The sequence below is a fragment of the Delphinapterus leucas genome, chromosome 7 (genome assembly GCF_059928025.1).
Source record: "Delphinapterus leucas isolate spDelLeu-1000000601 "Yukka" chromosome 7, BTC_Dleu_Yukka2, whole genome shotgun sequence".
In the NCBI taxonomy this organism is placed as follows: Eukaryota; Metazoa; Chordata; class Mammalia; order Artiodactyla; family Monodontidae; genus Delphinapterus; species Delphinapterus leucas.
In genome coordinates, this window is record NC_143135.1 from 76,185,470 (window position 1) to 76,213,118 (window position 27,649).

The 27,649-nt window shown below is 38.7% G+C and overlaps 1 protein-coding gene and 1 pseudogene across 2 annotated transcripts in view; one reads left to right on the forward strand and one right to left on the reverse strand.

Moving 5' to 3' along the window:
- Window positions 1-27,649, forward strand: part of ARHGAP42 (Rho GTPase activating protein 42) — a 285,948-nt gene that overhangs the window by 53,489 nt on the left and 204,810 nt on the right. For both annotated transcript variants that reach the window (XM_022562065.2, XM_089915446.1), the window contains exon 2: window positions 16,931-17,026. In XM_022562065.2, coding sequence (XP_022417773.2) covers window positions 16,931-17,026 — 96 coding nt within the window. The remainder of the gene's footprint in view (window positions 1-16,930; window positions 17,027-27,649) is intronic.
- Window positions 25,794-27,040, reverse strand: LOC111168375 (importin subunit alpha-8 pseudogene; annotated as a pseudogene).

Here is a 27,649-nt window from a genome sequence, read left to right on the forward strand (position 1 = left end):
TGCAAATTGTTTATCTGATAAGGGGTTAATATCCAAAAATATATAAATAATTCATACAACTCAACAACAACAAAAGAACCTGATTCAAAAATGGGGAAAGGATCTGAAGAGACATTTTTTCCAAAGAAGATGCAAAGCACATGAAAAGATGTTCAAGGTCACAAATTATTAGGAAAATGCAAATCAAAACCACAACAAGATATTATCTCATGCTCATAGGCTATTATCAAAAAGGCACGAAATAGCAAGTGTTGGGGAGGATGTGGACATGTATTCTTGGTGGGAATGTAAATTGGTGCAGCCACTATGGAAAACAGTATAGAGATTCTTCAAAAAATTATGAAGAATAGAACTGCCATGTGATCCAGCTATTCCACTTCTGAGTATTTATCCAAAGAATACAAAAACACTAATTTGAAAAGATACATATATCTCAGTGTTCATCACAGCATTAATCACAGTAGGTAAGGTATGGAAACAAGCCAAGTGCCCATGACGGATGAATGGATAAAGAAGATATGGTATGTGTGTATATATATATATACACACACACACACACACACACACACACACACACACATGCAATGGAATACTACTCAGTCAGTCATAAAAAGAAAAATATGAAATCTTGCCACCTGTAAAAACATAGATGGACCTTGAAGGTAATATACTAAATGAAATAAGTCAAAGAAAGACAAATAATGATTTCACTCATGTGGAATATAAAAAAATAAACAAAATAAATGAACAAGCAAAATGAAAACAAACACATAGACACAGAGAATAGAGTAGTGGTTACCAGAAGGGATAGGAGGTCGGGGGAGGGTGAAATGCATAAAAGAGGTCAATTGTGTGGTGATGGATAGAAACTAAATTTTGGGTGGTGAGCACACTGTAGTATATACAGAAGTCGAAATATAATGTATACAAGAAACCAGTGTTACCTCAGTTAAAAAAATTATAAATCCAAAGACATATGTCATAGGTTAGATGGTGAAAATGCTGCTGAGAAAAGTAAGTTGGGGAGGTTATTATAAGTTTGTGTGTGTGCTCGAGTTCATGTTCTGTAGGGGTGGCTACAGGTTTGGATAGTTACAGGGGAAGGCCTTACTGAGAAGGTGACATTTGAAGACCCAAAGGGAGTGAGTGAGGGAGGGAGGCTAAATTTAGATTTCAAGAACCAATTTCTTTTTTTAAATTTTTTTTGGAGTATGGTCGCTTTACAGTGTTGTGTTAGCCTCCACTGCACAGCAAAATGAATCAGTCATACACATACAGATATCCCCTCTCTTTTGGACTTCCCTCCCATTTAGGTTACCACAGTGCATTAGGTAGAGTTCCCTGTGCTATACAGTATGTTCCCATCAGTTGTCTACTTTATACATAGTATCAGTAATGTATATGGGTCAATCCCAGTCTCCCAATTCCTCCCACCCCACCCCTTTCCCCCTTGGTACCTATACATTTGTTCTCTACATCTGTGTCTCTATTTCTGCTTTGCAAATAAGATCATCCATACCATTTTTCTAGATTCCACATATATGTGTTATTATACAATATTTGTTTTTCTGTTTCTTACTTCACTCTGTATGGCACTCTCTAGGTCCATCCACGTCTCTACAAATGACCCAATTTCATTCCTTTTTATGGCTGAATAATATTCCGTTGTATATATGTACCACATGTTCTTTATGCATTCCTCTGTTGATGGACATTTAGGTTGCTTCCATGTCCTGGCTATTGTAAATAATGCTGCTGTGAACATTAAGAACCAATTTCTTCTTAACCTGAGGGAAAAACATTTAAGTAAATTCTCATTTATTTTAGTGATTTTTAACTAGCTGGTATACTATTATCACTCATCTTGTACTGCCTTTAGAATCTGGAGGTGATTCTCAATTAAGTGATTTGCAAGTTGACAAACTCTTCTCAGAGCTACTTGATTGGGGTTAGAGAAAGTAGTTTCTTCAGTGTCTATAATTCTGCAGTTTGTTCACTAATCTTTAGTAGTCATGGAGCAGTTTGACATGCCAAATCACTCCAGTTTTTACTTACCAAAGTGTCTGGGTGAAAGGAAGTGGGATCTTGTAGAACAAGTAATGTAGAAGTTTCATAGATAAGGAAGTTAATACATACCTTTTGATTGACTAAATGAGCCTCTGTGGGAAAGTTTTGATAAAATGAACCACTTTGTTATTTTTTTCATCTATTGCATCATAACATTTTCAATAAGAAACTCATTCACTTGTACTTAACTGAGGATTCATTGCAGTTGCAACTCATGCAGGGTTAAAATTTACCTTTACTTAGGCAGACAGTTTCTCCAAGGTGCAAGTTCAAAGCACAAATGTTTGCATTTATATGTAATTGATATGCTGATTATTTATCAGGTTTACAATTCAGTAAAGCTAAAACCTTAAGGACTTCTACTCGGCCAATACTTCTTTACTCTTTTGGTTTGAGGGGTTGTGATTGAAGAAATACACCATTTAATTTAATTGAAATGATCTAATAAGTTTGATGTTGTTAGTTTGATATTCAGTGTAACTTTGCAGTGTTGCTATAGTAGCAGATTTTAGTCACTCATAGGCATGATTTCTAGGGATTCTCAGAGAGAAGTCTAGGTTATATCCTTCACTATTCTGATGTAGCTGAAGTTACTAAATTAGTCCGCTGAAGACAGTACTTACCTGTGCCCAGCCTTCTGTAACTAATGCACAAACGTTTACTTCATTTACCATCAAGGTCGCTGACCTTGAATCACAATGGGCTGCCTCCCTAAACTGCATGGCATTGGAACTGAATGTGAGTCTTAGATTATAGAGAATTTTTTATACTTAAAAAGTTAATGTCAGGGGGCATGTGGAGCAAACAGAAACTGTATACACAAATTCATTTCTCGGTTGTATATCTCTTTCATGAATTTTCTTTCTGAAAATACAGAGAGTCTATAGTGCCTGAATGTCTTGTTCACTATCTGGAGAGCCCTTGTTGAAATACTGCCCACAATCCCATGGTTACAGCATTTCTGGTGGTCTCAGATGGCTTTCACGAGCACACAGCTGATAGAAGCCCCCTTTAGCCCTTATTTTAGGCTTGGAGCCCAGAAACAAGCCCAAGTGACTGGGTGGCTTCAAGGCTTCAGCCCCTTTATATCTCAAAAGAATGAGAAGCTAAGCTAGAGAGAGCTGATTTCTTATTTCCCACTCTCATAATGGTTAGGGACAACAGAGATCAAATATTTCTGAAACAGGCTTTTCCTAGTGTTAGGTTTTTGTGGCATTCAAAGATAGGAAAAGGCAATCGAGGCAATGCACTGTGTGCTGTTTGTTTTGTCAGGTTATTAGCTCCTTAAGGTTAGGGATAATGCTTTACTTGACAATGTCAGATGCTGCAAAAGATGCCGTTGTTCAGTATGACTGGACGAAATATAAAATATAAAGATATACTGGGACTCAGGGAGCCAACGTTGTAGTTTTTATATTACTCTCTCTAAAATTGGGTAGGGGGCTTACAATTTAGCAGCTTAGAATATATGAACTATGGTAAATCACCTTAAAATTTTAGTAGCTGAGGAACTAATAAGTTCTGAAGTAAATAAAAAATACCGGGTAAGAAGAGTTGCAAGCCACATATATATTTAAGTTTTAAATTGAAGGATGGCCTAATCATGGGTTGACTACATGCTGTCTGATAAAAGCCTGACATAAATTTTGTGTATAATTTCTATGAAAAGTCCCTTTTTTTGCAGCAATAAAATAATTAGAGACAATCTGTCTCCCAGAGTGTGGGAAGCTCTAAAGCCAGACATAGTTGCACAAGTTGACACAGTTGGAATTCCTCAGTTCTGATTGCTAAATAAAAGTCTCAGCTATTCAGAATCACAGCAGGCAGTTGCTGACTCTGTACCTATGGTTTTGCATGCATGTTGGCAACTCAAACAGCATGGTATTTAGGTGAATGAGTTTTAGTTTTTGGAATAAAAGGTTGAGATTTATCTTCCTGTTTTTCGATGAGTATAATCAATCACCCCTAAATAAAAATAAAATGTATCATATGTTTAAAGTATCTTCTTCAAAGCCACTTAAATCATTTTTACCAACAGTTAAACTAGTTACATAATGGAGATACAGTAAGATTCATAAGAATGAGGATTTTTTTTTAAGTGAGGAAATGATAAGAAAACTGTAAATGGTCTGGTAAAAAAAATAGTTTTTAAAAATTTTTACTACTGAGCTAACCCCAGTATGGTAGAATTGTAGGTGTAAGAGGATTATTTATTTAAGATGGTATGGAAAGAGGAGGGTTGGCCTAGACATGGGAGATTAAGATTCCAGCTCTGATTCTATTGCTTGGAAAAGTCACTTAACCGTGCACGTTAGTTTTCTCATCTGTAGAATGTAGGTAATTATCTACTCAGTCTGTTTGCCCAGTAGGTTTCTAGTGAGATAAGGAGTACAAATATGACTTGAAAAATCTCATCATTTGTATTTAAGATAGTGAGATGGCTATAGTAAGTCATTTTATTAAAAGCATAACACTTGGAACTTTAAAAAGTAATAAAATAATGTATCCCAACAAAATTATCTCTATTGTGGTACCTTAAACATGGGATGGGGTGTTGGCTCAAAGGTACAAAATGGAAACTACACTGTTAGAATGCAAGTTTTCCTGAAATATTCTGAAACATTGCTTTAATGTTTCAACATGGGGTAGGACAGCAGAAAAATGAAGTCTGTAGACATGTGGGATAGCAAGTTTATTGAAAACAACTTACAAAAAACATTGTGTAAATAGAGAATAATGATCTTTGTGCCCTTACTTCCCTGGCAGCCCAGGCTCAGCCTTGTTTTGCAGTGTTGTTTTTTTCTGTTCCTTTTGGAAGAACAAGGCATGATGCCAACATACTTCCACATCTTGTCCAAGACAGAGGCTTATGTATTCAGCTTTCAATTACTATTCATTATAAAATATTTCCAGTCTTTAAGAGGATGTTAGTCATGCTGCTATGTGAAAAAATTATTTTGCCACCATTACTGTTCATGGATAGCCATGATGTTACATGATATAATATACTTATTTTGGCCAAAGAAAATAAATAAATAAAAATGCAATAGTGAAAACCCGAATATGTGGTCACAATAAACATAACCAGGGCTTCCCTGGTGGTGCAGTGGTTAATAATCCATCTGCCAATGCAGGGGACACGGGTTCGAGCCCTGGTCCGGGAAGATCCCACATGCCTAGGAGCAACTAAGCCCATGCGCCACAACTACTGAGACTGCGCTCTAGAGCCAGCGAGCCACAACTACTGAGCTCGCATGCCACAACTATTGAAGCCAGCGCGCCTAGAGCCTGTGCTCTGCACGCAACAAGAGAAGCTACTGAAATGAGAAGCCCGTGCAAGGCAACGAAGAGTAGCCCCTGCTCACCGCAACTAGAGAAAGCCCCACGCGCAGCAACGAAGACCCAATGCAGCCAAAATAAAAACAGCAATAACAACAACAACAAAAACATAGCCAGCCACTTATGCTATACCCACATTCTAAGCTCATCACTTCATTTAAATTGAACTTAGAATATTTTTGGAGGTTCATGTATGTTAGATTGTTTCTTTGCTTGGTTAATCAGATTTCATTATTGGGTCTAGCAGTGTTTTCTTAGGGAATGCTGGAATGCAGATATCTGTTAACCACTGGAATGATACTTTGAAGTTTCATCAGAGGCAATATGAGTGCGGTATAAATTTTTTTAATGGTGCATGATGCTGAACTGCTGATGGGAAAATGCACTTAAGTAAATGATAAATTACCTTTTAGAATAGAGACAATTGACTGTAATAATGTTTGGTATCACTTGAGTGTTTCCTTGGTCGGCAGGCACTTTGGCTGCATTAAATTTGGTGCCATCATATAATGGTAGGTATCTTTTTAGGTCCTGAGAGGTAAGCTTAACATAGGAGTAGTAACCAAGAGACAAGAATAGTGTGTCTTTCTAGCCAATGATTTCCTCCTTAAAAATAATTGCAGTTATAATTATGACAATTTGCCAGGCTCTTACTATGTACTTTACATGCATGATTTCATTTGGTCACTACAACAATCTTATGAAGTAGGTATATTACTATTATCCTCATTTTACAAACAGGTAAGTTGAAACTTGAAGAGCTTAAGTAACTTGCCCACATAGCAAAACTGGTAGTCTGTTTGGTGCCAAAATCCTTGCTTTTATCATTTTTTTAAATGAGACTTCTTTATATTAGAAGATGATGCAAGGAAATAAAAACCTGGACTAGCTTTCTCTGTAGTGACTTAAGTTTGTGGAACATTTAGGTTATTTTTAGTTTTATTTTTTTGAAACTGGATGCTCTCCCCATTGAGCTTGATTAGATTACCAGAATAATTTTTAGAGGTGGGTTTATTCTAAAGCAATACTGAGATTTTAGGTTAGCACCTAGAATACCTAGGCTGCTTCTGCCAGCTTCCACTGCTTTGCTTTTTGCAAAGCTAACCAACAGATCCTAAATGAAAGAACCTTTTAGCCATTCCCTCTGGCCCTCCGATCTCATCTACTTGACTTGATGTCCAGATCCTCAGGTGTGTTTGTTTGCTGGGGCTCCTCTGTTCCCATAGCCCCTTTTATAGCTAGATCTGGGTCTGAGTCTAACCACCTGGCTTTTTGTCTCTAATTGCTCTTTGCCAGTCCTAGAAAGGCCTTACTTTACCTTTTCTAAATACTCTGAATTTTTGCATTCTATTCTATTTGACAGCCCCTTATTTTCAAGGCCCTATGCTGAAGGCAATAAAGACTGAAGAGGTTCTCTGCCCATCACGGGCTTAATGTTTGATGAGGGTAATGCGACTTACACACAAATAAATATATAATATAATAAAATTATAATGTAGGGTACGTCAGTAGACATTCAAAAAGGAGCTAGATTACAGTAGTATAGTACTTCCCAGAATTTTCTATCAGATGAGGGGGAAAATGTACTCTCAATAGTCTGGAAACATGACCCAAACTGGCTGCCTCAATGGAAGTGACAAGATACAAGTTAATTCATATAAATTCTGCTATACTGGCATTTAAAAAAAATGTAAAACAGGATAAAACTACTTCACTTACTTCTCTTTAGTTTTCTAATAAATGTTGTGGCACCAGAAGATACACTGAAAGTATTCATGGCTTTCTGAACTCCTGGCACACTGCTGTGTGCCATAAGGCATGTCAGTATTTGGTATCTGTCAAACAGCAAATGTGTTGCCCTGGTTGGATTAGTTAGGGTGGGGCTTTCAGATTAATCTAGAAAGAGGCAGGTCTTAAAGCTGCTTTAAAAGAACTAAAGGAAGCTCCAGGTACCATCCTCAAGTATAGCCAGCTGCTCTTGTAAGGTATAATCCAGCTTCACAGTGGAACTGTGAGTATTGATTCATTTGAAGGCAATTGAAGGTCACAGCAGAGACCAAGGGCTGTTTCCAACATGAAGAATGACCCTGTGGATGCTGGGAGAACAGAAGTTTAGATTGTTTTGTTTGGCTGGAACATTGAAGGTACAAAGACCAGTTTGAGAAAAATGATGGCCTAAAAATCATAGAGGAAAGATGATATGCTTGACTTGCCTAGTAGGTAATAATTTAGTGTGATGCTTTAAAAAGGAGATTAAACTAGTCAAATCATGATTTTATCACAAATGTGTTTGTCATATGATACCAAGAAGGAGCTGATGGAAAAGGGAAAGGGAAGTAAGTTTTAAGAGTTGGAAATAGGCTGATAGGTGACATGAAAGATAAGGTAACACAAAATGCTCTTCCAGAGTCATTATCTTGGGCAGAGAGATACTTCAGGTAGTCAAGAGAAAAGAGGGCTAGAAGTGAAGCTAGAACACTAAACACTTTCCATTACCAAATCTGTTAATAAGAGCATAAGTTGTAAATGCCCAGAAAACAATGATTGGACTAAGGAAGAGGTCATGTGTGGGAAAGTAGACCAGGAAGTCCAGGAAAGCATGCCAGGCCATAACCAGTGTTGCTGAGAAGCCTAGGAAACCTGCAAGGTCCTCCATGCTGGATAATTCAATATTTTTTAGTTAAATCAAAAAAGTCAAGTGGGATATTTTATAAAATTTTGTTTGGAATTCCAGTATCCAAACTTAAATCTCCACTTAGGAGTTGCCTGCATATAGATACATAAGTAGTACTTTTTACTTTTTTTTTTTTGCGGTATGTGGGCCTCTCACTGTTGTGGCCTCTCCCGTTGCGGAGCACAGGCTCCGGACACGCAGGCTCAGCGGCCATGGCTCACGGGCCCAGCCGCTCCGCGGCATGTGGGATCTTCCCGGACCGGGGCACGAACCTGCTTCCCCTGCATCGTCAGGCGGACTCTCAACCACTGCGCCACCAGGGAAGCCCCATAAGTAGTACTTTTTAAAAGAAAACATGTATTGAGCTAAAACAAGGTGTCTAAAGATAGGTTTATCTTTCCTGAAGGAAAGAGTATGAGGAAGAGAAATCTCAAAGGAATGCTTATTGAGGCAGGAAGAAAAATCCAGAGAAACTGCAGTGTGCCATTGTTTCCTTCGCCTCCCCTTCCCCCTGTCCCCCGCACCCCCCCCCAAGTTTTTCCCCCAGGGTAGGAAGATGGGTGATTTATTTCATCCTTTCAGCTTTCTATTTTTAAATTGTGTTGTAGCAATAGTGAAGTCTTTGTGGTTTTTCATTTTTAATTTTTATGGAATTTGTAGCTTTATAGAAACTATGGATAAAATCTGGCCAAGTGTTGGTTCCTGTTTGTTGTTTTTAGGCTGGAATCTTCTGGAACTGCTTGCCAAACACATACCATTTATGGGATTACAAACTGCTTGGTCTTCATTAGAGGCCAGTACCACTATTTATTTTTGCTGAACCTCTCCTGAAGATAGTAATTTAATACACAGATTAAATATGTTATGCTTACAATGAAAATATTTCATATTCTGCATTTGCCATCATAATAAATAGTGGTTTAATAGTTAACATTTGTTGAGAACCAGTATTTCAAGTTTCTGTTCTTTACCAGGCCCTGTGCTAAGTCCATTTCGCATAATATTCATGACAGTTTTGTAAGGGATTAGTATCTTCCTTTTGTACATGAAGAACCTGAGACTTAGAGAAGCTAAGTGCTTGCTCTAAGCCATATTTTAGTAAGTGGTGGATTGGTGTCCATGTCTGTCTGAGTCTTGTGCACACTTAGTCCATAACATGAAAGAATGATTGATTCTAAGGAAGGAATTTTTTCCCCTATCTGAGCACATCCTTCACATAACCCTGAATGCATATCTGGTGTGGAAATGAATGAGGCTGCCTAGAGCTAGGCTAATTTGTTTTACCATGCCAAAACAATCATGTTGTTCCATCCTAGAATACAACAAGTTAATTTAGTGGCCTAGTGTAGTCTGTGCCTTTTGCATTTCCAGGGGGATGAAGAATAACATCCGTGCCCCGTTGCCCTCTGGTGATTCTGTCTCCATTCACCTCCCATGGACACGGCAGTGTTTCTCTAGGTCTTCAAGGAAAGAGAATTCCTTGATTCCATTATTACAAGTCAGTCAGTTAATTTCACTTCACCTCAACATATAAGTACCAAGCTTTGTCTTGGACCTTCTTTAGGAAGACTTTCTTTAATAATATTGGATAACCATGATTTTCTAGCCATTTATGTAAAGTAGAAAATAGCAAAGTAGGCATTTTCAAACTTTGTTCAAATAAGAGCCATAGGAATGATTCTTACTGACAAGAAGTTCTCATTGTGTTTCTTTCTTATACTTTGCCACAAACCCGGTGTTCTTTTCCTCTGACTTTTCTCCGTCTAACAATCTGACATTTGCAGCTCTCTGAGAGAACATTAAAAGCATAACTGCAGGTATTAAAAGCCAAGGCTTATTTGGTAATTCCGTGACGTATTCTCCTATATAATGTATGGTTTGTTTATTATTAAGGCTTGCAGTGATATTCATGTTCCCAGTACCATAAGCTTTTCAGTAATTTATCTATGGTGGATTCTTATGTTATGAATGCATTGGTAGTTGGTGTACACTTTTCCTGGTCCCTTTGTTCTCTTTTCTGTCTGCTTTCTTTTGGGCACTAATGGTGAAGAGAGATGAAGAATATATACCTACCTTTAAGAAGCTTAACACCTAGAACATTATTCAGTTATCTTGTGGCACTAGAAAGTACAAGAAAGAATGTGCATTTCCTTTGACTTTTAGACCATCTAATATATGTTTGCTTGTAGCTTATTCCAGGCTAATAAGCATACCTAGCTCACTCTCATATAGCTCAGTACAGAGAGTCTTACTATCTTAGATTTTATACAGTAGGTAAGGGATTAATTAGATGTTGTCTAAAGGTCACATGCTCCCTGGTTTTAATGCTTGTTACTCTTTGGGAAGTAGCTATGGTATGTAGTAGAAAGAACATCCAATTTGGGAAGCAGTCCAGGTTGGAGTCAAGCTCTTAGACTCTGGGCAAATTAAGTTATTACCTAACTTTTCAGAGTTTCAGCCCTCATAGCTTTGTGTGAGAATTAAGAAAAATACATAAGAACTTTGAAAGAGTAAAACATCTTACTGACACCATTGCTATTGTTATTGTGAATGTATATGAAAGCTTCTTGTATTGGAAAGTGGATAACTCATGTTTTAGATCTGGAAGGCTTAGGTATTTATCCACCTTGCAGAAATTAATGGTTTCAACAGTTGAGCTCTAATTGTATACAAGATATGGTAGTGGATACTTGGGTAGTGTTCATTGATGATAAAGTTTTCTACCTTTAAAACACTATCTAAAATAAGGTGGATAACCTAGGTTTATGAATAACTTGATAAAAGGTAAAATAAAGAAAGCACAGCAAGAGCGTCACAACATGTAGTAGGAGGTATAAAGGAGGCGATAATGCCACATTGAAAGGGATCGGGAAGACCTTTTTGGAGGAAATGGGGACTTGAGAGAGAGAGACCTTGAAAGAGAACTTGGGAGAAGAGTCTATCCTAAGGAGGTGGAATAACAATATAAAAATAGGTACAAGAGACTGGATGGTCTGTTGCTGGTGGTACTCAGCTTGATGTGAGTCATGATAGAGGTGTTTGGATGTGTAGGTAGAAGCTGCCTTTTGAAAGCTTTTGGACATTTTGTTAATGTGGCCTTGCCTGGTGTGTTGTCACATCTTTCAGGTTCTTGTCTTCATTGAATCCTCTGAGGAGCCTTCCCCCATGCACTCCAGCTGGACCGATTGTGCCTTCTTATTTGTTACCTCTGTGCACAGAGCCGTCTGGCAGTGCGGTTAAGTGGGGACTCTGGAGCCAGGCTCCCTGGGTCAAAATTCTTGCTGTTATTTACTAGCTTGAGCAACCTTGGGGATGTCACTTAACCTCTCTATGCCTCAGTTCCTTTATCTGTAAAATGGGAGTGATGATATCTACTTCATGAGGCTGTTGTGAGGATTAATGGTTTTAGTTTACCTTAAGTTCTTGGATAAGTATCAGGCACATAGTAAGTACTATCTGCGGTGATGTTGTTATTATTAGCCTCTGTCGGAGACTTTATCCATTGTCCTCTGATATGATTTATTTACATACCTCATGTCCGTATAGGACTGTGCCCTTTTGAGGGAGGGATATATCCTGTTCTTACCTTTGTATTCCCATGGCTTCATCCTGTATTCCTTCTGCACTGTAAAATCTCATCCCAGAGCAACCAAATTTCAAGAAAAACTGCCTTAAACCAATGGACTGGCTGGTTGTACTTGTTCTGAGATAAATATAGCTAACATTGTAAAAGTAATTCCATTGACACTTCTAAAGTAACAGGTAACTCTAGCTCTTAAGTCTGTGTGTAAGAAGAGTTGTAATTAAATATTTACTGTTTTTTGTTTCTCTAATGAGGTTGAAGTGTTTCTAATGAAATGAAGTTTTAGTGCTTCATTAGCATCATCTAATCGTGGGTGCTACGGGTTAACTCTTTGATATAAAAACATTGCTGACTAATTAAAGCCTACTGTAATTCTTCCAAGTTATAATATGAATACATGTGAAGACACCCTATGCTTAACTCATTAGGTAAATAGAAAGGATATGATATGAGTGATACTTGCAGCATCTTTACTATGTACAACTTTGACCCCTAGTAAATGTTACTCCTCCACCTTCATCTTGAATATAGATAGCCAGGGTGTCTCCGACTGGGATTTTTTCCTTGTTTGTCTTCATGTTCTAATAGTTGAGTAGGAACAGGGAGAAAGAGACAGTCTTGCCTATGCTAGATTCCCTGCTTGTCATGCTTTATACATTTGATCTTTCTTTTTGTATTTAAGAGAAATGTAGATTCTGTCATTACACAATTTGGTACTTTAAAATTCAACAGTAAACTTTAAGAACTGAATTAGGTCTTAAATTCAAGGTCTATATAACTGGATGTGAATCAATTTTATTTACAAGGATTTAGTACCAGTACTTCTCTTTTGTGCACCTGACCATTGTTTAGAAATCTTAGACAATTAGGGAAGAGTGTGTTCCATGGAGTTATAAGTCAGTGAAAGGTGTTGTTCTTTCTAGTTCAGAACTGCACTCAGTGGGAGATGGAGGCAAAATTAGAAGTGTGAACTGGATTCCTCATTTTTCAGATGGATTCATATGACTGCCAGAAAATACCATAAGTTCTTTACTTTGGTCACATTTTTGACCTCATCATTACTTTGGTTGTTGGAAAATGAGAACAAACAAAAGGAAAATCAAGAACTCATGACACTTGAAGTTGAAAATAAGTCGTTTTTCGAACTTCCCCTTTATTTTTGGGATTATCTGAACTAGTTGAGAAGCATATTTTCGTGTATAGTCCTGTCTCATTATGCTTCATGAAGATCATTCATGAATTCTTGATTCTATCCAGCATTGTAATAGACACCCATCTCTTACACAGAAATACTGAATAATCAGGTAGTCTCTGTCATGGCATGATTGCAGTGCACCAAGAGAGAATTTGAAATTGCAATCAACAGACTGTTTTATTGAGTACTTTCCAAGGTTGTCTAAGGCCTTACAGCTGCCACCTTCATTCCTGAAATTTTCCCTTTTCCTTTCTTTTCTGAGACTTGCAACAGGGAAACAGCCAACACGTTTTAAGTGCTTAGCTGTATGTCTAAATGCTTCCTCTATATTAACTCATTTACTCCTCACAATAACCCTGAGAGATGGGTTCTGTTCCACTTAACAGATGAGGTACAGAGAGGTTATGAAGGCTGCCATGATCATGCCGCTGGTTGGTAGAAGCGGGAAGCTAACCCATTTCATCTGCCACTAGAGCTCATACTCTCAATCCCTTGGCTATATGGACAGTGGGCTCCTGTGTTCTTGTTCAGGCATGGGAATTTTTACAGTGTACTCACTGAGATCTCTGTGAAAGGACGAAGCAGCTTACCTTTCTCAGTCAAGGAGCAAGGCCATGGGAAGCAAAGAATGGCCTAGGAAGAAATGTTTGGTTGTGGGGTTTTATGTCAGGAGTTCCTTAGGACAGCGGTCCCCAACCTTTTTGGCACCAGGGACCGGTTTCATGGAAGACAATTTTTCCACAGACCGGGGTAGGGGGGATGGTTTCAGGATGATTCAAGCACATTACATTTATTGTGTACTTTTTATTTCTATTATTATTACATCGTAATATATAATGAAATAATTATATATCTCACCATAATGCAGAATCAGTGGGAGCCCTGAGCTTGTTTTCACTTGCCACTCACTGATAGGGCTTTGATATGAGTCTGCAAGCAAATGATTTATTATGGTCTCTGTGCAGTCAAACCTCTCTGCTAATGATAATATGTATTTGCAGCCTCTCCCCAGCCAGATCATCAGGCATTAGATTCTCATAAGGAGTGCGCAGCCTAGATCCCTCGCGTGCACAGTTCACAGTAGGGTTCGAGCTCCTATGAGAATCGAATGCCACCGCTGACCTGACAGGAGGCGGAGCTCAGGAGGTAATGGGAGTGATGAGGAGTGGCTGTAAATACAGATGAAGCTTCGCTTGCTCGCCCGTGTCTCACCTCCTGCTGTGCAGCCCGGTTCCTAATAGGCCACAGACAACTACCAGTCCTGGCCTGGGGGTTGGGGACCCCTGCCCTAGGAGAAAGCTTCCAGGTATCTCCTTGAGTTTGAGGGGAAACTCAGAGGAACTTGTGGTGATGAGGGGAGAGAAGGAAGGCTATCTGTTACAGAATTCCTAAGCATCCTGATCTACGCATATTACCTACTACCCCCACTCTGCTTTAGGAATTCCATCTGTGACTTCAAATCCAGTTTAGCATAAGGCCTGTATATTGTACATGGAAAAATAAACGTTAAATGGAATGTTTTGCCCCTTTCTCACGGAGAGTACCTGCACACAGTTTGGCTTAAAAATTATCCTAGGAGTCTGATTTTTTTTTTTTTTTGTCTTCTCATAACATTTGATATAGGTGTTATGATTTCTTTACCCTTAGCCAGAGCTATGCAATGTCAGATAAATGCATACTTTTGCATGCATGGGTCCCTTCTGTCTGGAAGGCCAGTCAACTTTCCCACCTTTTGAGCTGGGCTTGAATGATAACAACTGATGCCATTTATTAAGTTGCCTAGCCTGTACCAGGCACAGACCTCATTTAGTTTTTATAACAACCTGTGAGATGAGTATTCCTTCTCTGTTCCATAGGTAAGAAAACCAGGTCTTGTGAAGGGTGAATGATTTGTCTAGGGCCTCACAGCCAATTGGTGAAGTCTAGTTCTGATGAAGGCTTTGTTTTTCTCATTGACTAACAATCCACTAAGGAGGCTCTTTTCATCTTTCTTCCTGAGAGCCCAAAGCAGAACCATTCTTAAGCTGATAGACCTTTCTATTCTCCTAAATCCAAAGTACCTCTTAAGTAGAATGTGCAGCTGGCACCAAAGTTCTACCCCTCTTTTGGGAAGAGGTGTTAGTCTGTGAGTAGTAATACCATCTTTCCAGAGCACAGTTTATTTTTTCAAACAAGATTTAAAAAAATCTCAGTCTTTGTGTGTGTGTGTGTGTGTGTGTGTGGGAAAGCCTCTCTGAGGCTCAAGACCTGTGGTCTTCAGAATTCCTGTTGGTGAGGGTGTTGGTGAGTTCTTGATTCACATGGTGCAGTAAGTGACCTTGTTTGGAGACCTGTTCACTCATGGGTGCTTACTGTGATTGGTACCTGGGCTTGCAGTTTCATGAGTGGTGGGTTACCACATTAAGTCCTGGTGTCACATCTAGGCATCGGGCCATAATTGTTCTCTTAAAGAAAAATGATTCTGATGCTAGTTAAAATCATAAGGAGGACTTTATTCAGGTCGGATGCTGTAGATGTCGAGAGTGTCACAATAGGGGAGAGAGTTCAGGCTCTACCCTGAATGCAACAAGAACAAATGTGGATTTATAGCCGAGGAGCATGTTTGGTGGCGGGGCTAGGGGAGGCTGTCAGTGGATGGAAAATTACTAAGAGGAGAAGATGTAAAGGTTCAGAGGATTCTTGGTGAAGGCAGGTCAAGGGCTTAAGCATCAAAGGTGGGGGATGGGGAATTTGATCAGATATCAGTTTAGATATTCTTTAAACTAACTTGGCAGTATTTTTGCTAAAACTGGTCTATGTAGGCCCAGTGAGGACAGAGAGCCAAAGTAGAGGCATAGTCAAGAAGAGGGCTCAGAGGAACCTGACTGAAGATTGGCCAAGGAGAGAGTCTTTGTCAAGTCCTATTGCTTGAATTAAATGTTAAGCATTCAAGGTATCAGAATTGAATGATGGGAGATAACATTAAATAAAGTGTAGACAGACTTCCATAAAAATGTGTTTCCTACGGGCATAGACTTCTGTGAAGGGTTAGCATGGAAGATCACAGTAGCTCTGAGAGGTGGGACCTCTAAAGCTTCCCTGATGCTGCACTGTCAGATTGATTTAATTTTATTTAACAAACATAAATAGTGCTTATTAAGTGCCAGGTTCTGTTCTAAACACTTTGCAAATGTTACCTTACTTAGTCCTCAAAACAGCTCTATAAAGTGGTTATACTACTGTTATTCAGTCTTTATAGATGAGGAAATAGAGGCCCAGAGGAGTTAAAAAAATTTGCCCAGGGTCACATAATGAGTAAATGGTAGGACTTGGATTTCAACCCAGGTCGTCTTGGCTCCAGAGTCTGCATTCTTAGTCACTGTTAGGTTGCATCCTAGGCTTTTGCCTCCCAGGAATTTACTTCTCATTATTCTGGGCTTTTCTTTATTCTATCCATGATTAAGGAAGAATTCTTCTTCTGGATTTAGTCACTCTCTGGAATTTGTTCAGACTGAAGTCAGGACTGAGGAGTATGTTTAGCTTGAGATTTCCTATAAATCACAAGGTTATTCGTAAACAACTTTTCTCATGGCCTTTCACCTTAGAATGAGAATGTGTTTATTGGTAAAAACACATTCCCTATCTGCTCCACATTCCCTGTCTGTATAGAATAACATCGGTGACCCTTTCTAATCAAAGGTTCGCTACTTTTCTTTTTTATTCCCACCAGTAACCTGGTAGCATTCCTTCTTCTTCTTCTTTTTTTTTTTTTTAATAAATTCTCCATTTATAGGGAATGAATGGTAATTCTTTGATAAAGGCTTTGGGAAATTGGCTTCCAGATAATACACAACTGGCACCAAAACTTTCTTAAAGGGACAAATCTGCTTTGGAAGCAGAGCAGATCTAATCCCAAAAATATTTCTTTAGTAGTCTCTTTAAATTCTGCTTAAATTTGTCAAGCTGGTATTTAAAAAGGTTCTGGTCAATATAGCATTAGCAGCAAAGTTATGTAAATACATGTGGAAACTCTTGAGTATTCCATGGTATTGTACCTTCAACTTATGGGTTTTTTTTAAACTTTTAATTACAGATCTGTCTATGGCAGTACAGAAATTTTCCCAGTCACTGCAAGATTTCCAGTTTGAATGTATTGGTGATGCTGAAACAGATGATGAAATTAGTATTGGTGAGTTGTGATATTTTTCAATATTCTAAGTAATCATTTTAAAAGTCTTACTTCAGATAATGACTTGATTGAAATCAAACAGATTCACACACCCAAATACCAAATATGTCAAATATTCTGACTTTGATAAAAGCATAAGGGCACATTTTTGGTTTCTGCGGAGGAGAGTATTATGAATTGTTTTAAAATTGAGCTCTGTGGTTTTTTCCATAAGGAAATTACTTAACCATTCTATAATTCAGCTCAGCCCTTTGAGAAGATGTGGATAACACTGTTTTTCTTTGCCTCAAAGTGAATCATTCATTCAGACAAATACGTATTGGTCATCTGCCATCAAATGTACAAGGTACTGGTTTAAGAATTAGCTTACTTTTTTTTTAAACTTAATACTGATTTCTCTTTTAACTTTAGTATTTGTTTATAAAGAAAAAAAAAATTCAGTCAGGACGTATTAACCAGTATTAGTGTAGGACACAGAACATTACTGGGGATCAGGAGACTTGAGCCCTCATATGATTTTGCCACAGATATTTAGCAATCTGACCCTGGTGAAGGTATACCCCTTCCTGAAGCAGATGGCTTCATTTCCCATAAGTGAAGAGGTTGGGTTATGTGGTCTCAAATTTTATCTGTATCTGCGTTTTTACCGTTTGAAGATCAGATTCATGTAGCATTCTTTTCCCCACATTTTAACAATCCCTACATGACAGTTTGTAGACATGGGGTCCGTTTGTAGGCTGGATTAGAGTCACACAATCAGAAGACTATAAAATATGTGCATACCTTTTAGAGAATAATATACTAAGTGTACTTACCTTCCAGGTAAAAATAGAATATTACAAGCATTTAGAATAGTGACTCCCAAACTTAAATGTGTATATGATACACCTAGAGATCTCATTAAGTGCAGACTATGATTCAGAAGGTCTCAGATGGAGTGTGTGATTCTGTGTTTCTAACGCACTTGAAGGTGATGTCAGTGTCAGTAGTCCACGGACCTCTCTTTGAGTAGCAGGGCTTTGGAATCCCTGACATGCTTCTCCACAATCATATTCCTCTCCTTCCTCTGCCTTTTCTTTTTCTTATATAGTTTTGTCAGTTATATATGTATTTCTAAAAAATACATTTTTATTGTTTTCGAAAACCTAAAGTGTCAGGTCCAAACCTAGCTGTGAAAGGAAAGAGCTCTCAGGAGAAGATAAGCCGAATGAGTTTCCAATTCATTGTGTGGCTTTAGCTTGTTACATTCACAAAAGTTCCATCTGGAGAAATCACGTGCACAGCCCTCACACAAGCTGTTTCTGGTGTGGGGTGTGTGTTGTGCAGTCGTCACATGGCCCAGCTGGCCTCTTTCAGAGGAGCTGTGCCAGGTGGTTGCTTGATTTGTCTGCTCCTTTAGGAGTGTTAGGTATGCTGAGGGGGTGTGGAGGGGGCTGGTCTTGGGATCATGAGGGGCTCTATACGCCCTCAGGTCTGTGGGGAGAGGCGGCTGAGCCTGACTTGGCTGAGGTGTAGGTAGGGAGCCCCTAGGAAGGAGGGAGAGGGCTGCCACCTGGGCCTCAGGCAGCATGACTTCCTCCTCTTTACAGGACACACGCGGAAGGCCAGCATCAGTGATTGCGTGACACTGACAGCTGGAACAATTGTCATCCTGTGTGCCATTTCATGACGTTTGTGTCATAAATGTCTAGCCCCCAACATTGGCTTTGGAATACACCTCACCAGACAAAAGCCTTGGTTATATTACTAAAATACTAATATAGTAGCATTATTATTCAGAAGAAAGAAAGAACACCCACATGCTCACATAACAGCAATTATTTTCACTTAGTAATGAGACTGTAAAATCCAAGAAGGCAGAGGCCAGATCTTTTTCTTTTTTTTTGCTTTCAATCATTTCACTTTAGCACCTGACCCAGGGTCTGACTCATGGTAAACCTTTGGTTAAATTGTTGTATAAATGATATAATTTTCCTTATAAACTTAACTTTTTCACTTATGTGTATCTTTTTCTAATATAATTAATATAGTTTTACTACATATAACTACATATTGTATATAATTTATTACTTCTTTATAAAGAGGATTCTAGCAAATACTTCTGGGTTTTTATAGATATTGTAATTTTTAATGATTTTATGATTTTAAAATATTCCATAGGTTCATGTACATGAATTTATGAAATAATCTCTTTAGTACACTCAGACTGCTTCTAGTTGGTCTTTTACTTTTTAACAGTGCAATAAATATATTTCTGCATATTTCACAATTTCCTTTAAGCTTCTTACTTAAAATTCCTTCTTGAAGCCACATGGAGTAATGGCAGAGGTGGGCGTTTTTAATCATTATGCTCTTTGACCTTGCAGGCAGATGGATGGTAGGCGATTTCCCCCCGGTGTGGTGAACTTGATATCTCAACTTTGCTCTGTTTCTCTCTTTCCACTTTGTCTAGATGGATGTTATTGTTGTGGCTCTTGCAGATTAGATTGGAAAGGTGTGAATTGATCAGTATGTGAAAGCTTATGATAGGCACTGAATATTAAGTTCTAATGCTTTCAGGGCTTTGAGGAATTAAATCCAGCATTGGGGAGTGGAAGGTGAATACTATATAGGGGTAGATGTTATGGATCGCTACTTTTAAATTAGGAGACTTATTTAACTCCTATTGGGAATTTGATTTAAACACTAATGCTTTGTTAGGAAAACCTGACTTAGAGGACAGAGATTTATAAACAAAAATTATTTCTGAAACAACTAATGTAAAATTATAGATATATTCCCATATCCTCACCATCCAGCACTTTTTATCCTTTTACTGAGCCCCCAAATGCACTGTAAATAGTTAAAAATAACTATGTATATAATAAAGAAGTAGTAGAAGACTGAATAATCATTCCAAACATGGAGGAATTGTGAGGCTAACGCAAGCTGTTGTACCAAGGACAGTGATCTAAGAATGTATCCCTGAGAATAATGGGTAAGGCTGGTGTGGATGGAGGGCAAGAACTATCCTTACCTACCTTCATTAGCTTCAGTTCCACAGGGGAAGATACAAAGTTTCAGCTGTCTTTAAACCAATAAGGACCTACTGTATAGCACAGGGAACTCTGCTCAATGTTATGTGGCGGCCTAGATTGGAGTTTGAAGGAGAATGGATACATGTATATGTTCCGCTGAGTTGCTTTGCTGAGCCCCTGAAACTATCACAGCATTGTTAATTGGCTATACTCCAATATAAAATGAAAAGTTAAAAAAAAGTAGCTTGTTGAAGCCCCAGTTTCAGCTTCTTCTTTATTCCTCTGATTTAATAAGAGGAATGAAGTAGGGACAGCTGTGACTCTTAGCACTGAATAATAGCCATAATACTCTCAACCAGGGTAGCCTTGAGACTTACCATTGATGTAACCACTGAAGATGATGACTTACAAAAAAAGCTCATCTTTTATAAGGGAGCAGTGTCAGTGCAAAATAAATTGTAAAGTCAAGGCATTTGCAGACTTTCTGCATATAAGTTATGGTGGTGGGAGGGGGTGGAAGATGAGTAAGATGTCTGTTTTCAGTGTGCTTACGGTAGAATAGGGCAAAAAACAGATTTTGAGCAAGGTAAGGAAAAGAGGGTTCTGTTACTATATCAGTATGATGACTCAACTTGTGGAAGCTGTTCTGGGAGTTTGTTAGGCACGTAGGCCTGTGTCTGTCCTGTAATTCGGCCCCACTCTTCAGCTGTCCCCATCTGCTCCCACCCTCTGGCCTTGTGCTTGCCGGTTTGTTTGTTTGTTTTTTGGTGCCAGTGAGACAGTGCTAGCTTGGAAGGAAGCAAAGTGGGATTAGTTGTCTGGGACCCAGTGGGGAATGCCTGTGGCTCAGGGAGCAGGTCAGTTGCCCAAGCAGGGCAGCATCCTGTACTCTCCTTTGAGCACCTCGTTTCCATCTTACAGCAGCAAGAGGCCATTGCTCTTCCCTCCTCTAAGGATGATTGAGCTGCCTGTGAACTTTTGATTGCTTCCTTTTATCTGCCTGCCACAGCGCTGGCCCAGTGGGAGACCATCCAACTTAACTTCCCACAGCTGTTCTAACTGCCCACTTTTTATGCTACTTCATTTTTCTGGACTGAGTAAAGACATTGAGTTAGGAGTAAGTTAGGAATTGAGTGGCTGGACGCTTGGGGGTTAGAAATTGGTGATGGAGGGGAAAAGAATGATTACAAACTGGTATAAGATTCAGGCCTCCTCAAATAATAAATTTATATGGGTAGACTGGAAACAAAATGTACCGTTGTTTAACCATAATTATACAAAAGACAATACCTACTGCATTAATCCTGGTATGTGTGTGGGAATTGCTAATGTCATGTGACCAGCCCTAAAACCTTACTAGTAGGAAATAAACTATCTCTACAGAAAATAAAACACTATTCTTTTGAAAACTCTTTACAGTGGTTCATTTGAACAAGTAGAAGCTCAAAGATATTACTGTGAATCTGTCTGAGGCTGTGGTTTTTGTTATGCATATTTAGTGCCTATAATTTGAAATCACTTTTAACCAAGTCTTAAAAAAAGTCTGCATTAAAAACAAAATCAGATATTGTTAGTCACGCTGAACCGGTGCCAATAAAAATATTAGTCATTAATATGAGGCAAAGCTCATTCATTCTATGTAATCTTGGAAACCATTGGAAAGTCCAGTTGTGGTTTTCCATAAATAGCTTGGCTAACGATGTTGTGTGATGGCCTATTGTAGTGCTCAGGAAAGTCTTGGACAATGTGAACTTTGCACTCAAGAGATTAAACATTTACCAAGAAGGAGAGTCAGTTTGCTAGTAAATATTCTAGGTGGGGACTTATTCCTTTAGACATACCTAAACAGAAAATTCCTGTGGTAGAGACAGGCTACATACAAGCACTTGTCAACTAAGGTTATGGCTCCCAACTCTGAGTGGAGAAATGAGTCCATGAAGTAGGTAATTCAGATCAAAATATATTTCATAATATTGATAATTGTACAGATAGTTCTGACTTAACTCATGTATTTGTGTTCAGGTATTTACTCTGCTTTGAATACAGATATGCACACATAGCAATAATGGTTAGTGCTTAATAGTTCTTAGAATGAAGAGCATGTTATATGGTTTTTTTTAAACCCTTACAAATCTTATGTGTACAGATTGACAGATGGTAACTCAAACCGAACCAAGTTTTGTATACTGCATTGGCTGGAATGTGCCTTATGTTTTGAATTCTTTTCTATTCTTTTGGAAAATACGTTGAAATGTGAGACTGTAGGAAATTAATTTAAAATAGTGACATTTTAACTCACAGGGACTTTATTGAATCTTCCTGAGCAAGCAGTGCTTTGCCCAGGTGCAAATATTTGTTGTTAGATTACCTCTCTGAAGCTGGGTGTACATCAGTGTAATACAGTGGTTAAGTGAAATCGCCTAGACAGAAGCCTGAGAGTGATCACTGATGCTTGCTCAGAGGGTGTAAAGTAGAAGACATTTTTCAAGGGAGTGGTTGAAAAATTTTTTTCATTTTCTTTGTTAGAGGAATTACTGGAGGAAAATGCATAAATCTTTTACCAAATAAATTCATTCGCTTCAAGGATGCATCTTGTTAGGTCTAATGGAAAGGTAGTATTTCAGGTTAAAAAGAACTAGTATATTTATACACCCCAGGAAATGCACTTAAACGATCATAAATGATTTTAGCTAAGAAAAAACCACACCTATTTTCTTCAAGTTAAACTAATAAAATTCAGCTATTAAGCTACCAAATTGAAAATGCTTCTGTAAAGATTTTCTTCAGAATTCAGTTATGAGCTACAGATACTCGTCCATACAGATCACTACTACCATTTGTCTGATGATATTGGGATGCATAAGGTAGAGTGTGGCCATGAGACTCTTCTTGGGCATCTCTTCGGAAAAAGTTAGCAAACCAGACACAATGCCATTACCAACCACAACTGAACTCTTCAAAAAAAAGACCTGTGATTTTATTAAATTCTAGGAAACAAATTACCTTCTCATTTGCTGAATCAAAAGAAAATCCATCAGTTATTACGAACCCTCATTACAACCCACTTAAATGTGGTTATATAAATCAGGAAGTCCTCTATTAAAGTGGAACATTTCCAAATGCCTAAATTGTTTATATAAATAACATTTTCTTTTGAACTCTGTAGAGGAAGCATATTTGACTTTTTTATGGCTCTCAGTTGGACAATTGAATTATTGTTTTCCATTTTCTTTTACCACCCTTATTTTTGCACCCACACAGAAACCACCCACAATTAAGGATTGAAACAGCTGGGAAAGTTGCACATTTCAGGTGGAGTTCCTCTCTTTAAAAAAACACACCACTTGAGAGAGATGTTTTCATCATATTATCTCTGTATTTTAAAGAACTTTATTTGATTTAATTTGAAGTTCAAAGGCTTAGATTGTTTTTCCAGAATCTGAAGTTAAAAAAAAATTCAGAAACTTATCATGTTAAAAGTCACATCTCAAAGAAAAAAATTTGCCTTTTAATTTATCGATATACGTTAATCCCCTGAACCCCCTTTCTGTTTTTGTGATTTGTTTTTTGCGGTATGCGGGCCTCTCACGGTTGTGGCCTTTCCCGTTGCGGAGCACAGGCTCCGGACGCGCAGGCTCAGCGGCCATGGCTTATGGGCCCAGCCGTTACGCGGCATGTGGGATCTTCCCGGACCGGGGCACAAACCCGTGTCCCCTGCATCGGCAGGCGGACTCTCAACCACTGCACCACCAGGGAAGCCCTGTGATTTGTTTTGCTGAACAAAAAGTGGCTGTCTTTTTCACAGAGAAATCAGTCTCTTATCTCCTCCAGTGAATTATATGCTGTCTGAGGTCAGAAAGTTTTCTCACATTTCTATTCCTGCGGAATTCTTTAGCACCTTATTTGTAGCAGAAGCTTAGTAAATATTTGTTGCATAAATAGTCCCCCTGGAAAACCTAGTAAACTTTAGTTTCTAGAAACAAATCACTTTAAGGTGCATAAATAAAATTTTAGAGTCATATATTAAAAAATAAAATGTACATATTTGGGTATATCTAGAATGATTCTTTTCAGTATGGTAATAAACTAAATTTTGAGAGGGAAAATAGTTCATATATAGTCATCCCTTGATATCCACAGCAGGTTGGTTTCAGGAACTTTCATGGATACCGAAATCCTTAGATGCTCAAGTCCCTTATGTAAAGTGGTGTGGTATTTGCATATAGCCTACACAATCCTCTTGTATATACTTTAACTCATCTCTAGCTTACTTATAATACCTAATACAATATAAGTGCTATGTAAATAGTTGCCAGCATGTGGAAAATTCAGGTTTTGGTTTTTGAAACTTTCTGGAATTTTTTTTCCCAAGTATTTTTAATTCACAGTTGGTTGAATCTGAGGATGCAGAACTGGATACAGAGAGCCAACTGTATTTACATATAAATACACAAACACAGACACACACATATATGTAACTTTTGCATATAATTGAGAATGATTTAGAACAAATATCTTAATATTTGTAAATGTTTCAAACCAGAGCTAAATATTGTAATATTCTTTAGTTTATTATTCAATGTTTATTGACTACTGTTAGGTGACAAGCTCTGTGCCAGTCCCCAGGGACCTGGTGGTGAAAAGAGTAGTCAAAGCTTTTGCCCTCAAGGAGTGTACAGACTAAAGAATAAGATGGTAGCAATATCCTTCCTTTAGAGATAACATGCCTTAAAAAAGGCTTATTTCAGGGTGAGTGGATAGAGAGTGAAAAGAGAACTTTTATCTATGGTTAGTGACTTATAAGAGCTCAAAAAAAATTCAACAAAATGATTAGACAATGAAATAAATGCCCTGGCCCAATATAACTTGGGATGCAGGAATATACAGTTGATTCTCATTATCCACAAATTCTGTATTTGCAAATTTGCTTCCTCTACAATTTATTGGTATCCCCCAAATCAATACTCCTAGCACTTTTGTGGTCATTCGTGATCATCTGTTGAGAGGTGAAAAAATTGAGCCGCCTGACTCATGGAGAATCTACTGTATAAAATATGGTGCATTTTATAGGTGCATGAGGCAGCCTTGACTCATTGAAGACGAATAGGATAGATTTTTGCTCTTCTATAAGAGCAATAAGCTAAAGTGTATTAAAGAAGAAAATTCAGTTGGGGCTTTTTGTTATTATGCAAAAAATTATGACAAAAATGTCATCAAGCGTATGCCATGCTTCAGGCTTAAAATTATAAACTAACCATATGATTCCAATTTTACCAACACCATTCTATTCATACCTAAAATAAAAGAGATGTACTCCAACTGTGGTTCTGTGGGTCAATGCAAGTGCATTAAAACAAATAAACAAACCAGGTATCCATAGGTTACATTATAAAGTCAAGCTACCCATGCCCCGTTTTCTCCTGGGCACAAACCCAGAGAAATGGCCAAGTTCCATCTTGTAAGAAAATCTCATCTGGGGCAGCCTTCTTCCAAATGCAGTCAGAGTAGTCTTTTTAAAATGCAAAGATGATGTCATTTCTCTGATTAATGCCCTGAAATGGCTTCTCATTGTCTTCAGGTTGAAATTCCACATCCCTAACATGGCCTATTAGGTCTTGTCTACCTGCCCATAACCTTTACACATGGCATTTTTTGTTGTTGTTGTTAGATGGAGGTGAAAGTGTGGAAAATTTTATTATCATTCAGTTTTAAAAGCTTTATACCTGTGGTACACCAAGGGGAAGGGGTTCTTAAAGAAGTGACTCTTTGCGTCTGGTCCCTGGTTTAGGAGTTGTGGAACTTTGGTATGTGTTTGTTAAGTGCTTTAAGAATTCACCATCTTGGTCCTGGGCTGGTAAGGTTGTGCCAGTTTCTTCTTCCTGGAGGATAAAAAGAGGATGTTGAGGATGATAACAATTTTGGTGTCTGGGATGGTGAGAAAATTTATTAGAGGCTCCAAGACTCCAGCCTGGACAAGCTGGATCAACTGGTCCATGGTGCCCCCAGTTGTGAAGTTAGCCACTGTCCAGATAGCCTCTCACTGGGCTTTAAATTCTCCATTTTCTGGAACAGCCACCAAGGGAGGCAGAGCACTGCAAGCGGTCAGCTGCTGGATGTGCTGGCGGGGTCCCGCGGCCACATCACTTAGGGCCCAGGCTGTCTCCTTCTGGATGGAGGAGTGGGGGTGTGTGAGGAGCTGGAGCCACACAGCCAGGATGGCCGTGTCCAGGGCCAGCTGGGTCTGGTGGTCCGTCCCCGTGACACAATGTTCCCCACAGTGCGCAGAGAGAGGGTCAAGACATTGAGTTCTGAGCTGCTCATGAGTCAACCAGCCTGGGCAGGACCCCTGTGTCCACCACTTGGCTGATGTGTGCATCGCAGCCATCGGTGAGGTAGGATAGGGCCCAGCAGCTGTCCATGAGAACCTCTGGGTGCCATAGCGGGTGGAAGAGGGTGGGCAACATCTGCTTCACTGTGTGATCAGAAGGGTATGGGTTCTTGTTCCGGCACAGGTTGGACAAGGTCCACGCGATGTTGCACAGGTATGTGACTGGTATACTTGATGAAACCAGGGTCACAGATGTGGAATGGCATCACTCGAGATAACGTTGTCTCTGAATTCTGGTCCATCATCTGCTATATTACCAAGGACCCACACTGCCTGTTCACACACAGTCATATGAGTGGAAGACAGGAGCTCAGCCAAGGGCTGGATGGCCCCTCCATCCACAACGGCGCGAGTCACCTCTGAAGTCCCCGAGGTAATGTTGGTCAGAGCGCAGGCTGCCTCGAGCTGCAAGTGGGGGTGAAGGGATGACTTCAGGAACAGAAACATGTTTTATTGCATATTGGTAAATATTAGGTATCAGAAAGGTAAGCCATGGTCCATGTGTGTGGTAGGTGCATAGTTTCTACCTTTGTTGGTTAATTTCCTGCTTTGCTTAATAGAGTTGATCCATCCATGTTGAATATCATGTAAATTCTGCATCCACTTTGAAAACAGCTTTTGAAGATAGTATCGTGTCACAGTTGTCTTCTTGGTGTGGAGTAGTTTCTATCTTTCTATTGGGGAGCTGCATTTCTTTAATTCTAGGATAATTCATGTACCTTCTTTATGTACATATGGGGGTGGGAAGATGGGAAGTTGCACAAGCTGTTGTTCTTTTTGTCTGGTTTTTTTTTTTTTTGAATTATCAGAAAGAGCTACTTCTGACAGAAATGTTGGCCTGGTTTCTTAGAATCGCAAGTTTAGTATCGTAGAGTAGAAAGAGACCTTGGAGAACATGGGAGCTAAATCTGTCATTTTGATTTAGATGGAGGTGAAATTATTTTCTAAAGTCACACAAGTATTAGAACCTTGATCACCTGGCTCCTGGGTCATAACTTTGAGTTTACTTGTTCATTCATTCAATAAAGCACTTGAGATTTGTTAGACACCGTTTGGGTGCTGAAGACACATCATGTGTAAAACAGAAAAAAAAAATCCCCACCCTAATGGGTTTGCCATTAGTCAGAGGAGTTAGATGATAAAATACATAACTTCATTATATATTATTAGACCATAAGTGCTATAGAGATACAAAAAGAAGGGAGATTAGTTAAAATT